General features: G+C 63.6%; 1 protein-coding gene across 1 annotated transcript in view; it reads left to right on the top strand.

Moving 5' to 3' along the window:
* The first annotated feature begins 7,513 nt into the window (after positions 1-7,513).
* Positions 7,514-14,612, top strand: part of FGF12 (fibroblast growth factor 12) — a 96,822-nt gene continuing 89,723 nt past the window's right edge. Inside the window, exon 1 of the mRNA XM_044421122.1 lies at positions 7,514-7,584. Within this exon, the coding sequence (XP_044277057.1) occupies positions 7,536-7,584 (49 nt within the window). The 5' untranslated portion in view covers positions 7,514-7,535. The remainder of the gene's footprint in view (positions 7,585-14,612) is intronic.

Below are 14,612 nucleotides of genomic sequence, written 5' to 3'. Positions count from 1 at the left end.
TTTTGGGAAGCTGACCGAGGAGCGCCTGCTGGTTGGACGTGCTCCGCGCTTCATGGGTTGTCCAGTTCAGAGCACCCTAAAGAGGAGGAGGAGTGGTGGTTGCCGTGTCCGCCGTCACGCGGCACCTGGCCGGGGTGGCGCCCGCAGCACCTGGCTCGGTCCCCCTGCTGTGGCGAGAAGTTCTGCATTGCGGTGCAGTAGGGATCGCTGCTAAATCTACACAAGGGCACACGTGCTTGCACATCGGAAGGCGTCCTCTCGTCCGGCGATGTGTGTGTGGCCAGCATGGCTGGTTGGCCAAGGGCAGGCGGCAGCCGATGTCACTTTTGTGCAGAATTCGGGAAGCGTGACGGAACTCTTGCCTTGACCCTCCGGCGCAGTTGAAGGGCACCCTGGTGGCCGTGGCAGGAACCGGCAGAGCCAGGAGGTCACACTCTGCGCTCTGAAGGGGCTCGGCCTAGAGCTGGCCGGCCAGCCCCTCCCTCAGAGCGCAGCCCCTGCCCAGCAGCATTGGCCGATGTCCTTCAGAAGGAGGGCTTTTCCCCAGAAGAGACGGACTCCCCACCCAGGAGCTCCTGTGCCTCCCAGGGGCATCCTGGGCGCTGCTCACACCCCCTGGAAGCCCCATCGCTCGTCCTGCAGCTGGCGCTCGCCACCCAGAGGCCGCGGTGCCTGGCGGTCCCCACCCAAAGGGGCAGCGGCTCTGGCGGGTGCTCGCGAGGCGATGCTGGCCTGGTACCTCCCCACCCAACGTCCTGTCCTTGGCCGCCTTGCCGGAGCCCCTGATGCCGGAGAGGAAAGCGGCACCTGAGGGTAACACGGGGAAGATGAACGCCTTGTGGAGCTGCAAGGCTGCAGGCAGCAGGACTGGGAAGCATTTGCAGAGGAGAAGAGACTCAGGCCTGGTCTGCAAAGGAGACCCCCCCCCCCCCCCCACAGACCCCTCCCCCGCAAGGCACAGCAGCAAAGCCGTGCGACGCCTCTCCTCCTGAGGTGCCGGAGGGAAGCGGCAGCACCAGGGTGAGGGGGCGGAGCGGGAATGCGCCCTCACTGCTGCCCAGCCCCACCGGCTGGCTGCCTCTCTGCAGCCTGGCCTGCGGAGGACCCCGGACCCAGGGGGGTTGGCACACTGTGGAGATCGAGCTTCTTAAGCGATTTGGCAAAAACGGGGTGTTGGAACCTGCGAGTCTCGCCTCCCAGGGAAGGGCCACCTTAGCACCCCCTTGCAAGCGGAGCCCTGAGGAAACGTCGTCCAAAACTGAAGTGGGTGGTGCGGGCTTTGGCGAGGAGAGGCCTTGCCGGAGCGAGCCGCCTCCCTTCGGAGCATCTCCCCACGCCACGGAGCCTTGTGCCGGGCAGCGTCGGTGCCCCTGAAGGGGGAAGTCTCCCTCCCGCACCTGCTCAGGGTCCTTCTTGGCGAGCGATCGCGGCGGAGTGCCTCCCCCGCCTGGAGGCAGGCCTGCTGCACCGCGGAGGCTGCTGGGGGTCTGTCCTTGCTCGGGCGGCCTTGGCAAATTACGAGGAATTCCAGAATTAGGAGGCAAATTAGTTAGGTCACTCTCACCTAAGGCCTGGCGGAGCCGTTGCTCCACTTCCCTGAGGAATGCCCCCCTGCCCTGCTGCCAAGGAAAATCCCAGCTCTGGTGGGGTGGGCAGCCCACTTCCCGCTCCTCTTCTGCGACGGGCGTCGCCGAGCCCCTGAAGGTAGTGCTGGGCCTTGGGGGGGTGGAGTGATTATTAATCGCATTTGGTACCGCCTGTCGCCGAAGCTCAGCAGGCCTCCGCTGTGGCCCCACTTGACCCTTCACCTTTCTCTGGGGCTTCCCCATGCTCAGGGTTCAGCACCCGAGCCGTCCGGAGCGGGGGCCGCCGTTTCTGCCAATTCCATCGGTGGCTTGCCAGAAAGAGTGGCGTAGAGCGCGGGGCCGCGGGGCAGAGCCGTCTGCGCCTCGCCAGGCCGAGTTGCTTCGTGCGGAGCGGCTCCGCGGCTTCTGCGGGCGTGTGGCAGGGGCACTGAAGGCGTCGATAGCGGTTTTGAGTGTTCGGAGAGCTTCACACGCCGGGTCTGTGTAATCCTTGCCCTGGGAGTTCAGTGAGTGCCATGAGCCCTGGAAAGGGGGGGGGCGGGGGGCTGAGGGAGAAACGGGCAGGAATAAGGACACCCCCAGGGCGTGTGCCTGAGGCAGGATGCAGCCCTGGGACTGCCGGGTCTGGTCCCAAGAGAAGCCACGATGCGCTGCACCCCTTCCCTCTTGGCATGAGCTGGGGAGCCCGCTGCTGATGCGGCTGCTCTGGGAGGAGGCCGCTTTCATGCAAGCAGGTCCTGGACTGGCGGCCAGCACCACCGGGCTGGGCAGGAAAAGACCTGTGCCTTGAGAGCCACTGCCCGACACAGCGGATGCGGGGGGCGGGGGAGGCCAGCTGGGATCTCCCTGTGGATTCCCAGGTGATCTGGAGGGGGCTTCCATCTCCTGGTGTTTCGCCCCTCCCATTATTCTGCTGAAATGGAGGCAGCTGGCGGGCAGTGGCGGGTGGGGTATGAAGCAGAGGGTTCTGTGCAGAGGCCCGTGAGCGCCGTTCGGTTCCGGGACTCAAAAGAAGAGCTGGCTGCAGAATTCCCGACTTCTGAGGACGCGCCTTTTCCCGGCCGGCTGCGGTTGGAGGAAAGCAGGCAGAGCTGCGAGGTGGGAGCCCAGCTGCCCCACTGCAGGCCGTGTCCAGCCGGCCGGTTGAGGGAGCCCCACCCCACTGCGCCTTTTCCTGGAGGGGACCGGGGGCTGAAACGTGGGAGTTCTAACAACTCCACACCAAAAGCGCTCCGTGGTAAATCGCCGTATTTATTTCCAGTGCGTGGGCATCGTCCCCTCCATTTTAATCTGAGGCATCTATTTAAATTCCATAATCCCAGACATAACCTTGTGTCTCTTCCGTGTCAGGGCACCATAATTTAATAACTGAAACTCGCAACAATCTGCTCCCGCCGCTCGCTGCCGCCGTGCTTCCCTTCGCTGCGCCTCGTGGCCAACCGCTCCGAGCTGCACGGAGCCCCTGCTCTGGCATTAAAAGTGGCGGTCCGGCCTCTCTCCTGCCCGGGAGGGCGCATCGCCTGGCCCGGGGCTGGCTGATTTGCGTGCGCCCCTCGCCTGTGGCTGGCATGAAGGAAAAGACGAGCGGGGGCCAAAATGGGGCTGCATTCCGCCCTCTTGCCCAGCCCCTCCCTTGCTGCTCCCCCTTGCCCAGGCCTTGCCGAGCGCACACGGCGCCCCTCTCTGCCGACTTCTCCCCTGCCTCGGGGCAGCCTGGCTCCCGCGGTGCAGCCCCAGGCCGGACGGGGGCAAGGGCTGGTTTGAGTGATGGCCCAGGAAGAGGGGAGCGCGAGGCAGGCGGCAGAGCAGGGCAGCATTTGACCTGATTTCAAAGAATTCCAGACAACGTTGCCTGAGGAGGGGGAGGCACAGGGAGGGGGAAGCACTCGCCCTTTCCACCACCTCTGATTAATCCAGGCGGCATAATCCTCGTGCTGGAGTCTTCCGCTGTTGGCAGCATGGAGGAAATACAGCGGAGAGCCGTGGGCCTGGAGGGACGTGCAAGGCAAGGCCCACTTTCCCCCCCATGCAGGATGTGGGGCAAGCTCTGGCAGACCCACTGGGAACAGCTCCGGCACGTGGCCCCTGGGAGCTCCGAGCTCGGTCAATGCCCCAGGGGTACGAGGGACGCGTCTCTGCTCCACCTGGCTTGCGGTTTCCTTTACCTGAACTGGCCGTGCCTGTGACTGACCTGGCCAAGGAAGGGAATGATGGACAGGCCCCGCTGGGCCACAGACCTGCGCACCCCAGACGAGTCTCCTGGGCTTCAGGAACCCATCCGTGATTCAGGCTGTGATCTCTCAAACCAAATAGCACAAAGTGGCACAAATATGGGATACACACACACACACCCTGCTCAGCTGTACCGGGGAATAACAGAACTCTGCAGTGATCGAAGCAGCAACACGTCCCTGCGTAAGCTGCGTGGCGGAAATAGTGGCCAGAATGTTTATCAAAAGGGGAAGTTCCATTCCCCCGAGTGCAGAATGCCCTTGCCATCCTGCTCCCGCCTGGCGGGCGGCGTGGGCACAGCCGTGGTCCTCCGGCTGGGAGGCTCCTGTCACCCGGGGTCTTGATGCTCAGGCATGCCAGATGCTTTCAGGAGGAGCCCGCTCGCCTGTGGCGAGAGCCTTTGCCCAGCTCCAAGGGCGCGCCTTGCCCCTAGCGCCAGCGCACTGCTCGTGGCGCCAGCTTCTCCGTGCCCACGGTCCGTGCGCCCAGAATGCGGCGTGCAGCCTTCTGGTCAAGCACAGTGAACTCCTGTCGACGGGGCGTTGCGTTCGTGCCTGGTGGCGCGCCGGTGCCGTGAGGCGGCAGGCAGAGATGCGTGTCTGGACCGGCGGCTCTTTCCCCACCTGCATCCCTCGCCAAGCGGCAGGAGCCCTCCGCCGTTGAGGCGACAGGTGGGCCACATGCTTCTCAGCTCCCTGATGCCCGGCTTGCTGCGTTTCTGAAATAATGTGGGAGGTGCCTGGATCGTGCCTCGCCCAGCCCCCCGAGTGCCTGCTCCGTTAAGTGCGTGGGGAACAACTGAACCCTCGTCCTGCCTCATGCTCCAGGGGCTGTGGAGCGTCTTGGCTGGATGCGTGCGCTGGCTCTCCGGCCCTGGCCTGGCCCCCTTCCCCTTCGGGCCCTCCAGCACCAGCTCATGCAGCTGTTCGTGCAGGGCCGCCCGGTTGCCCCAGCCCTGCCCACAAGTCTGCTGCTCCTCCGAATCGAAGGCCCAAGTGCACCTCGGCTCCGCTCCGCCGTGCGCACGGCCCTGGCCCCGCTCAGGCGGCCCTCTGCACAGCACACACTCGGTTTTTCTCCGCTGGTCTTTGCTTCTGACTTCCTCCATTCATCTATTCTTTAGGTTATTAATGTATTAATTTGTCCTAACTTTTCCCACAATCGTTCCTGGATTTTCACAGACATCCACACTCACGTGTGCCCCCTCTGCTTCCTCACCTCCAGCACACACGTGTGCGATGGAGCAGGCTTGGGTGGGCACATAAGAGGCTGGGGGGCCATTCCCCCCCGGGCTCCCCAGGCCCCCGCTGCCAGTCCTGCGCTCCTTCGGAGATTCTCTTGGGTGCCCTGGAGGTGGCGCTTCTGTGATGCCGCTCGGGATGATCTTCTTGCGTGGCAGGGCGTGCGCTCCTTCGCTGCGAAGCACCGAGCCCGCCTGGTGCTGATGACGCGCTGAGGTGCTGGCCAGCTGCGCCCCCGCCCCCCTGCCCCCCCCCCCCCCTGCCAGGCCGCTCCACACGCCCCCCTGCGTGCTCGTGCAGTCCCCCGCACTGCCAGCCCGGGTGTGCCCCTTGTACACTCACTCGTGGCTGAGGCCACTGGGCGACCCCGGCGGGATTTTAAAGGCCGGGCCAGGATTCTTCCGTGGGGCACCGCTGCCTTCTGCCTTCCTTTCAGAATTATTTGGGGTAGAAAGGCTGGCAACGTACATCCTCCGGAGGGTTTCTCTCCCTCTGGGCGCTTCGTTGAACAGCAAGGGCCTGCTCAGCCCATGTTTTCCTCTCCCTGCTCTGATGCCCAGGACGATGGGGATGGTGTACGGCCCGCGACAAAATGTTGCAGCGTGAAGCGCTCTCGCTCGAGGGGCCAGCCAGTCGGCCACGGGCTTTTCCGGGAGAGTCTGGCCCTGCCACCTGCCCGTGTGTACTGGCCGCCTTCCCACAACGCTCGGGGCCCTGTGCCCAGGGGGTCCCCACCGGGCTGCTCTGATTCCCAGAGAGATTGGCTGGCTGTGCCCCTGAAGGACCCTGGGTGCCCGCCCCTCGCCAAGAGTTTTCGGCCTTCTGCAGCCTGGGAAGTTCTTCCCCACCTGCACCCCCCCCCCACAGGGACACACGGGAGGAGGGAAGGAGGGAGCTTTGGCCGCAGGAGGCAGGGGCAGGTCCCGGAGGAGGATGCGCCGCCCGCGTCCGCGGAGGGGCCGAGCAGCTGCCCTGCATAAGCGCCTTATCCCTCTCTCATGACCAGCTGCTGAATCCATCGCGCGGAAAGCCGATTAAGCCGGCCACAGGCAGCAGAAATAATGCAAATTATCTGCAACCCGCAACTTCGCTGGCCTGCAAAGCTCCGCGTGCGGGAGACGTGCTGAGGGGCGCGGGGGGCGGTGGCGCGGCTCGGTGTCTCTGGCCGAGGCGGGGAGGGAGTCCCGCGGAGCAGGGGACCCGCGTCCCCAAACCGTTTTCCAGAGCGCTCTTGCATCTCAGCCAGGCGCCGGGCTTTTATCAAGGCGTGGGCTCTTCATGGCGCCCACAGGCCCGACCCGGCCAGAGTAGGCTGCATCCCCCAGGGGGTGCGTGCAACGCGGCGCCGCCGGGGAGAGACCCCCGCGCCCCCCTCAGCTACCGCGACGACTGCGGCTAAGCGCAGGCGGCGCGGGAATGCCGGCCGGGCGGGGGGCTTCCTTGTCCCGAGAGAGCCCTCAGAGCCCTGCCTTGGCGCTGCGTGCGTGCGTGCGGGGGGGGGGGGGGGTTGGGGGGGGGGGGGCGAGGGACACCGGTCTGCTCGACGGCCCCGACCCTGCGAGGAAGCCTCTGGGCAGAGAAGAGGCGGCTCGGGCGCTGGGAAGTCCCCTCCACGCCCGGTTGTCCGTGGGAGCGCGCTGTGGCTAGGCAGTGGGGAGAGGCTGGCGCTTTGCACATGGTCAGAGGTACTCTGTTCTGCCCAGCACTCCCGCGTGTTAGAAGCTGCTGCGGAGTGACTTTTTAAAAACTTCTTTCTTGTGTGTTGTTCCGGCCCCTTCGGCGCTATCCTGTATTTCGGCACTACTTTGCTAGGGAAATAGGTTTTGGCGAGCGACGTTTAAACGTCCTCGCCACATGTAAGGTCGGAGGGCGCCTTGCGGAGCCCGGCAGAGTCCCGGGTGCCCGCTGGAGCCGGCCGTGGCGGGCGAGGGCGGCGGGGAGCAGGCGCGCCCGTGCGCCCAGGCGCCGGCTGGCGGTCTGGGATGGAGCTTCGAGGAGCGCCGCTCCCCCGCGCTCTCCCGGAGCGAAAGGGCCGCTGCCGCCCGGCTGCTCCAGCCCGCGGGAGCCGGGCCGCGCTCCGCCGCTCGCCGGCAGGGGGCAGGGCGCGCGGCTGCCGGCGCCTCCTCCGGGCCCTGACGTCCTCCTGGGCCCGCCGGCCAAGCCCGCCCCCTCGCCGGCCAGCCCCGCCAGGTCCCATCAGGTGGCTCCGGAGCGGCGCGGAGCCGCAACTTCTCGCCCGGCGCCGCCGCCCCTCTTGCGCCGGCCCCCTCCTCCCTGCGCCCCTCGCCAGCCTCCAGGCTGCCGGGGATGGGCTGCCCGGCCAGTGGCCGAGGGCGCGGCGGCCAGTAGCGGCTGGAGGGGGAGTGGCTGGGGCGGGGGCGGGGGCGGGGGCGACCGCGCTGTTTCCCGGGGGAGGGGCGGCCCGAAGCAGAACTCCATGAGGATCGTGGGACTCTTCCGGACCAAAGGCTCGCATATGCTGCAGTGTCTCTGTGGAAGGCGCCTGAGTTCCAGCAGAAGTCCAGGTGGGCTCCGTTCCCCCGCGCCGCCCTCCCCTCCCCTCCCCCCCCCTCCCCTCCCCTCGCCGCGCGGGCGGGCGGGCGCGCAAGCCGCGGGAGGCGCGGCGAGCGGACGGCCCGCGGCGGGCGCGGGGCTCTCAAGGGCGCGCTCCCTCGCCTCGCCTCGCCTCGCCTCGCGCAGGGCCTGCCGGGCGCGACGTGGCCACCCGCGAGGTGCCGCCGCGGCCCCGAAGCCAGCCGCGCGCTGTCCAGGTGCTGACGGGGCCGCGCCGCGCGGGCCGCCCCTCCCTTGCTCCCCCCCACAGCGGCGGGCCGCGGGAAGCTGGAGCGCGGCCCGCGCGGCTCGCCCCGGAGCCGGTGGTCCGCTCCGGTGTGGCGCGTTCTCCGTGCCAAGGGAAGGCCCTGCAGGGCCCCGGGGCGGCTCCGCCATGCTTTGGCCGGCTGGGCTGCGTCCTGGAGCGGCAGATAAGTTTCCGGGCAGCTACGGGGGACCTGCCCCAGCGCCTTGCGGACGTGACTGCCACATGCGCCGCCTAACGTGGCTCGTGGACCTCGCCGTCTCGCACTGGCACCCACGCGCTGCCTGCAGGTGAGAGCCGGTTTTGCTTCTGCGTTTGGTGGCGCTTTTGCTCATCTGAATGTGATGTTTACACTGGAACAGCTCCTTGCCCGAACGTTGTGTGTGAATGGCGTTTGAGTGCGTCCGGCCAAGATGGCAACTCTTCCTGCCGGCAGAATGGAAGCGGTGGCCGTGGAGTGCGATGGCGACTGGCCGCTCGCTGGCCCGCCCCGGATTGCGGTAGCCCACCCACTCGCGTGGTGGTTGGTGTCTGGCCATCGCCCGGAGAGGTCAGCCTGTTGGCAGTTTGTGCTGGCCTTGCAGCGGACAGAGCCCGTTTTCCAGTCAGGTGGCACTCTTGCGTCCTCGGGAGCGATTTCCTCGTCCGTGAAGGCCTGCGACTCAAAATGTGCCACACTTTTCTGTCAAGAGGAGCTACTGCAGCTTCAAAAGTCCCTTTTGCTTCATCTCTGACTCCTAAATGATTATTGATTTGTTAAGCTGTACTGACAGGTTTAAGAAAGGATTAGGCAAGGTAGTGGGGGAGACGGCTGTGGGGGGACGTTGGTCTCAAAGGCAGCGTGTTGCCCCCGCAGCGGGCCTCGTAAGCGCACTTCCCACGGGATGCACAGGCGCATCGGAGGCCGGCTCTCGCCAGGCCCGCTCAGCCGGTCTGGCCCGGCCTCATCCGGCCCGCGTGGCGGCAGCCGTGACTCAGCAGCGGGGTCTGGGCCGGAGTCTTCCCCTCCTTACCTGGAGAAGCAGGTGGAGATGCTGCCCCCCTGGGTGCAAGGGGGTCTGCCTGGAACCTGGGGGAGGTGGGCACCGGTGCACTCCTGTCCTCCGTGTGGGCTTCCCGTGGGCACATCTGGCGGCTGCTGTGGGAAAGGGGATGGGGCTGGAGCGACCTCGGGCCTGATCCAGCGGGCCTCTCCTGCCTTCCTATGGCGCCCCCCCCCCCCCCCACGGGCCTTCTAGTCACTCTTTCCCGGCTGCACATGGTCCGGCTCAGTCACTGGCCCGGGCAGCACTCCTCGGTGTGCCCAGCGCATGTGCTGCTGGAAACGGGTTCTCCAAAACGGGCAGAGCATGCAGGCCAGGGCGGTGGCCCAAGGGCCTCCCCATCAAGCACCCCCTCAGCTGTTCCTGCAGGCACATGGCGGGGGGAGGGAACAGTCCCCCCCCCCGGCCGGCGCAGCAGCACCGGCTGGCTGGGCATAGGAAGGAGGCTGGGGGGGGCGACGATGCTTGCTGGAAGCACCAGCCTCGCGGGCCCTGCTTTTTCTGGGCTCTTCCCTTTCGGCCTCTCTGTGTTGGCATTCAATTTGTACAGCTCCACACACCCGGCTTGGCTATTTTTGGCATGTGTCTTGTTTCCCAAGTAGGTGTGGGAAGAAAGGAGAACAGTGGTGGGACACTTAGCAATGGGCACAGTAATTATCCAGCACCCTGAACATTTTGCTTCTGATCAAAATTATTTTGGACGTCTTTTTCTATTCAAAGTGCAACTTAGAGCTTCTTTTTGCTGCTTGCTTTGTCTTGTATTCTTCAAAAGTTAAATTGTTTCACCGGCACCTAAGTAAATAAAGCAGTGAATACTGAATCTGGTAAGAATGCAGATCCAGAAGCAAGGATTTGACAGTCTGCTAGCCACATTTTGGTGAATTCTGTTGACCTCAAGGAATAAGAGATGCAGACACGGCTGAAAGGCTGCCCTGAGGGGCAACCCAAGCTCCCTTTTGGGAGCAATCCCTACAGCACACGGTGGACCATACTTCCGGGGGAAAATATATAGGGTACAGTGCAGTTAATGAACCTCTTCTAGTATAGGGAGCATGCAGGTTTTCGAGTTACACACGTTCTCCCGCAGGCAGACAAAACGTTCTGTGTGTCGGGAAGGCTTTCTATCATCTCACTGGCAGAAGCTGGACTCCAAGAAGGAGCAGCCTGGCTTATTTTTGGTTCTCTAAAAATCTAGGTCGGAGAGGAGCCCACATCCAGTATGCTTGATTTTAAGGAACTTCCCAAGAAAAAGAAGGTGTTTTTTAGAAGAAGTGTCACATCTGTCATCTGGAAGTGCAGTCCATTTGTCTCTGCCACTTTGATCGTGCGGGTGGCTTTGTAAAGCCCTTGTTTTCTCCCAGGCGCTTGTGTCGCAAAGGCCCTCGTCCTTCCGTGGCTGGCTGGCTGGCTGGCTCTCCCCCGAGGGAGGCCTCAGCGCAAGCACGAGCTGCTGCAGCACCCCTCAGAGCAGACCCTCGAGCGACTTGGGCACGTGTCTGCTCCTGCCACTGGCCAGGACAGCCAGCGGGGCCACGCCGTTGCTCCGGCACGCAGCCAGAAACGCAGCGCTTGTGAGTGTCTTGGGACTGCCTTTCTCCATGAGAACGTCCCCCAGTGTATTTATCTGTTGAGGTGGGGATTGCGGGCGGGCGGGCGAGGAAGCCAGGATCCTCAGGTTCATGCACAGAAGCACTCCAGTGAGCAGTCTGTACGTGAAGCCACGGTGGCAGCTTGATCTCAGAGACCGAGTGCCAAATGCTAGTTAGCAGAAGTTTTAGGATTTGTGTGGAGGCAGACTAAGAGCGATTGAAGCCCCATCCTTCCTGTGGGGTCCAACGGACACAGGAATATGCTGGTCCCGGCAAAAAGCAGTGGAGGTGCCTGTCAGTTTTCAATGGGATTCTTCACTGCTTTCATCTCGCAACGTCCCTTTGAGGTAGACTGGATGGAACAATGATGATTTGCCCAAAGAGCTCCTCCATGGGAAGCCTTGTAGCTCTCAGAGGGGAAGGCCCTGCCTCGTGCGCCTCGTGCGTGGCCTCCTAGAGGTCTGCATAGCAGCCTCTTAATCAGAGGTCAGGCGCAACGTGGTTTGCCAGGAATTCCAGACCAGCCGCATCCGTGCTGTGCTTGCTTGTCCTGACAGAACCACTGCCTTAGCGAACTGTGGGGTGATGTGGGCATCCTGTGAAGCAGTGCAGCCAGGAGCACCGGGCTGGATGGGAATCTGTCAGGGGTGCTGCAGCTCCATGGCACAGTGGGCTGGACTAGATGAACTCCAAGGTCCCTTCCCGGTCCCTTTTTCCAGGATGGGTCCGAGCTGTTCTTAGGTGCAAACGGAACTCTGCCTTCCTTTCTGTGTCCTCATGGCATCTTTTCACCTTGACTGACCTGGGATCCCACAGTTCCAGCTCTGCCTCTCTCCTGGGGGAGGGGAATCTCCCGTTCCCCAGTGTGCGTGGCAAGGGGTCACTGGCCGCTGACTGGTTCCTTCATCTTGGGGAGGGGCTTTTGTGGGGGTGATAAGCTGAAGGACACTCCTGAGCGCTCCGTCTATGTCACAGGCATGCGCCCGTCAACCAGCCACCCCCAACCTGGTGCCTGCCAGACACTTCGGAGTTCAACCTCCATCAGCCACAGTCTGCATGGGCAATGGTCAGGAATGCCAGGGACTAGTTCAAAACATCTGGAAGGCGTTCGGCTGGGGCTTGCAGGTGGCCGTGAATGAACTGGAATAACCCGGGAAAGCTTCCTGGCCGTTGGGAGTGCGACTGCGGGAGCAGCGCCCTGGGCGGATCAGGCGCTCTCCCAGACTGGCGGCATTCGGGAGGCGGCTGGGCAGCCATCGGAGAGAGAGGGTTTAACGTGGATCATAGACCACAGAATCATAGAGTAGTGGAGCTGGAAGGGGCCAGGAAGGCCCTCGAGTCCACCCCCTGCTGTGGCAGGACACCAAGTCACACCCTCCCACTCAGGTGGCTGCCCAGTTCCTTTCTGAGTGTCCCCAGTGTGGGAGAGCCCACCTCCTCCCAAGGCACCTGGTTCCACTGCCCCATTGCTCTGGCAGTGAGGAAGCTCTTCCTGATGGCCAGCCTGAATCTGGGCTGTTGCAGCTTGAACTGATTATTCCGTGTCCTGCACTAAGGTGTCAGCAAGGAGAGATCTTGACCTCCCTCTTTGAGGCAGCCTTCGAGGGACTCAGAGGGAGAGCATGTCCCCCCTCCGTCTTCTCTTCTCAAGGCTGAACATGCCGTTTGCTCAGTCTCTCCTCATGGGGCAGTGTTTCCAAAGCCCTCCTCTGGACCCTTTCTAATTTCCCTGTGTCTTTCTTAAATCTTGGACACGGTATTCCAGGTGAGGTCTGACTAGTGCGGAGTAGAGGGGAACTACTACTTCTCGTGATTTGGAAGTGATACTTCTGTTAATGCGTCCAAAATGGCACTTGCCCTTTTGGCGGCTGCATTGCGTTGTTGGCTCCGGTTTGCCAGCGAGGAATCCTGCACCGCACAGCAGCCGGACCCCACAGCCTTGTCCTTACGGGCCCCTTCCAACTCCGCCACCCCATGACCCTGGGCGCTGCACACGCGAGTTGACATCCACAATCAGTGGCTGACTTTCAAATCCCAGCTGCAGCTCATCCTTCTTAACTCCCAGCATCGCCCGCAGGTGTGGCTTGAAGTGTGTATTGCAGAGTTGGCAACCTCTTCTGGGCTCACCCTTGAGCCCACGACCGATGCAAACATTATGGCATCGACACCAAGCTGGCTTCATCTGTTGCCCCCACTGCTTTGCCGAACACCCAGCCTGTTGGACCTTCTGGGCACTCGAAGTCTGTCTCATGGGTTTGTGGCACACCGCTTGTCCAAATGAAGACACAGGAACAGAGCGAGTCAGCAGGGATCTCCTGGGCCATCTAGTCTGACCCCTGGCTCCAGCCGGCTCCGCTCATGTAATCCCCAGCATGTGGGTGTCCAATTTTTCTTGAATGCCACCACTGATGGGGCCTCGCCACCTCCCTTGGAAGCCCATTCCATATCCTCGGTGTCCTAACTGTCCGGAAGTGCTTCCCGACATTCAACCTAAAGCCTGGTTCCTTGAGCTTCGCCCCACTGGAACGTGTCCTGCCCTCCAGCGCAGGAAGAACCGGCCACAGCCCTCCCTGCTCTGGCCTTGTGCCTCTGCCAGAAAGCGCCTGGGAGGGGCATGCAGGTGCCCTCGTGCTTCGTACTGGGAGCCGAGCGAGCGTGCGCCTCGGAGTCGCTGGCCTGGCAACAGGCACCTTGTTTTCTTGCGCAAAGGTCTCCTCCCTGGAGAGAGACGCTCTCCCGGCTCCCCGGCAAACTCCGCCTGCTTTTCCGCAGGAAGGAAACTGCACCTGCGGAGCACTTGCCCCAGAGCTGCCCCGAGAGCTCCTCTTGGCCCAGGGACCGGGGACTCGTGAAGCAGCTCGGATGCACGGGGCTAGGTGGACGCCACAGCGTGGGAGGACTCCATGTGCAGGCGTGGGGGCCACAGAGCAGCCCCCCACCAAGCCCGGGCCACCTGGGCTCCAGGGCGCCTCCTCGGGTCCTTTGCCCGGGCAGTGGGCAGAATCCACGGGGATCCCTGACTAGCAGGGGGGCCCTGAGAGCCCCGTGGGAGTCTAACTCCGGGGCTGGCAGATGGTTGCAGGCATGAGCACGCGGTCTCTCTATCACATGCACCCCCCATTTCATAGAATCATGGACGAGTAGCGCTGGAAGGGGCCAGGAAGGCCTCGGGGCCAACCCGCGGCCGGTGCAGGACACAGGTCACACCACCCCACTTTTGCCTGGAGAGCCCCTAGTGTGGGAGAGCCCCCCACCTCCCTTCGGGCACCTCCAGCCCCATCCGCAGCTGGCATGCCGCTTCCAAGAGGTTCTCCACGACTGAATCTGGCCCGCGGAGCAAGAGGGATTCAGCGGCTCCGAGTGAAACGAAGGCGAGGCAGAATGTGCCATGGGTGGCGGAGGGCGCGGTGCGTGTGTTCGTCCTGCTTGTGTGTTGCTACTCTCTTTTATGGTATACATTAGCTAGATTAGGTTTCACAAAACCTGCTTCAGGTGCTGGGCTAAATAATATAGATCGAAATGGTGGCCACGGAGGAGTCTTGGGCCAGGCGGTCCTTGAGGGCCCAGGCCAGCCGGGGAAGCGCTGAGACTGGGAGCCGCGGGAAGGGCTGCCGGACTGCAGTGGTGGGACCCTCCTCTCCCCCCTTTTCCAACCCCACCTCCCCGTCCTCCTTGGCACGGCAGGAAGCGTGAGGGGGCAGGCTGAGAGCTGAGGCCTGTTCATAGGGGCTGGCTTAGCTTTCAGAGGGGCCTCGGGCAGATTCAAAATGGGCCGGGCAAGGGGCTCACAGCATGTGGCCTCTGCCCTGTCCCCAGAATTTCCGCAGAGCAGAGCAGCCCCTTCCCCTCCTTCCCCACCGGAGGCCTCCAGGTCTGGCCTCCACCTGTAGGGCAGGAAGGGGCTGGGTGTCCGTCTGCTGGGGACGCTGAAGGACGGGGCTTGTGGCTCTTCCCCCACGTGGGAGACAGGCTGGAGCGCTCCCGGCTAGCTGCTGGCCGGGCCAAACGGCTCGCCACGGCTCCCACCCCACGCCTTTCCGCGGCCTTCAGTCCTGGCCTTGTCTGTCCTCTGGCTTCCCCCCTCTCCTGCAGGTCTGAGCGCT

The sequence above is a fragment of the Varanus komodoensis genome, unplaced genomic scaffold (assembly GCF_004798865.1).
Source record: "Varanus komodoensis strain SLA01 unplaced genomic scaffold, ASM479886v1 scaffold115, whole genome shotgun sequence".
NCBI lineage: Eukaryota > Metazoa > Chordata > Lepidosauria > Squamata > Varanidae > Varanus > Varanus komodoensis.
Note: the sequence above shows the minus strand (reverse complement) of the source record. Positions and strands in the feature narration are given on the sequence as shown.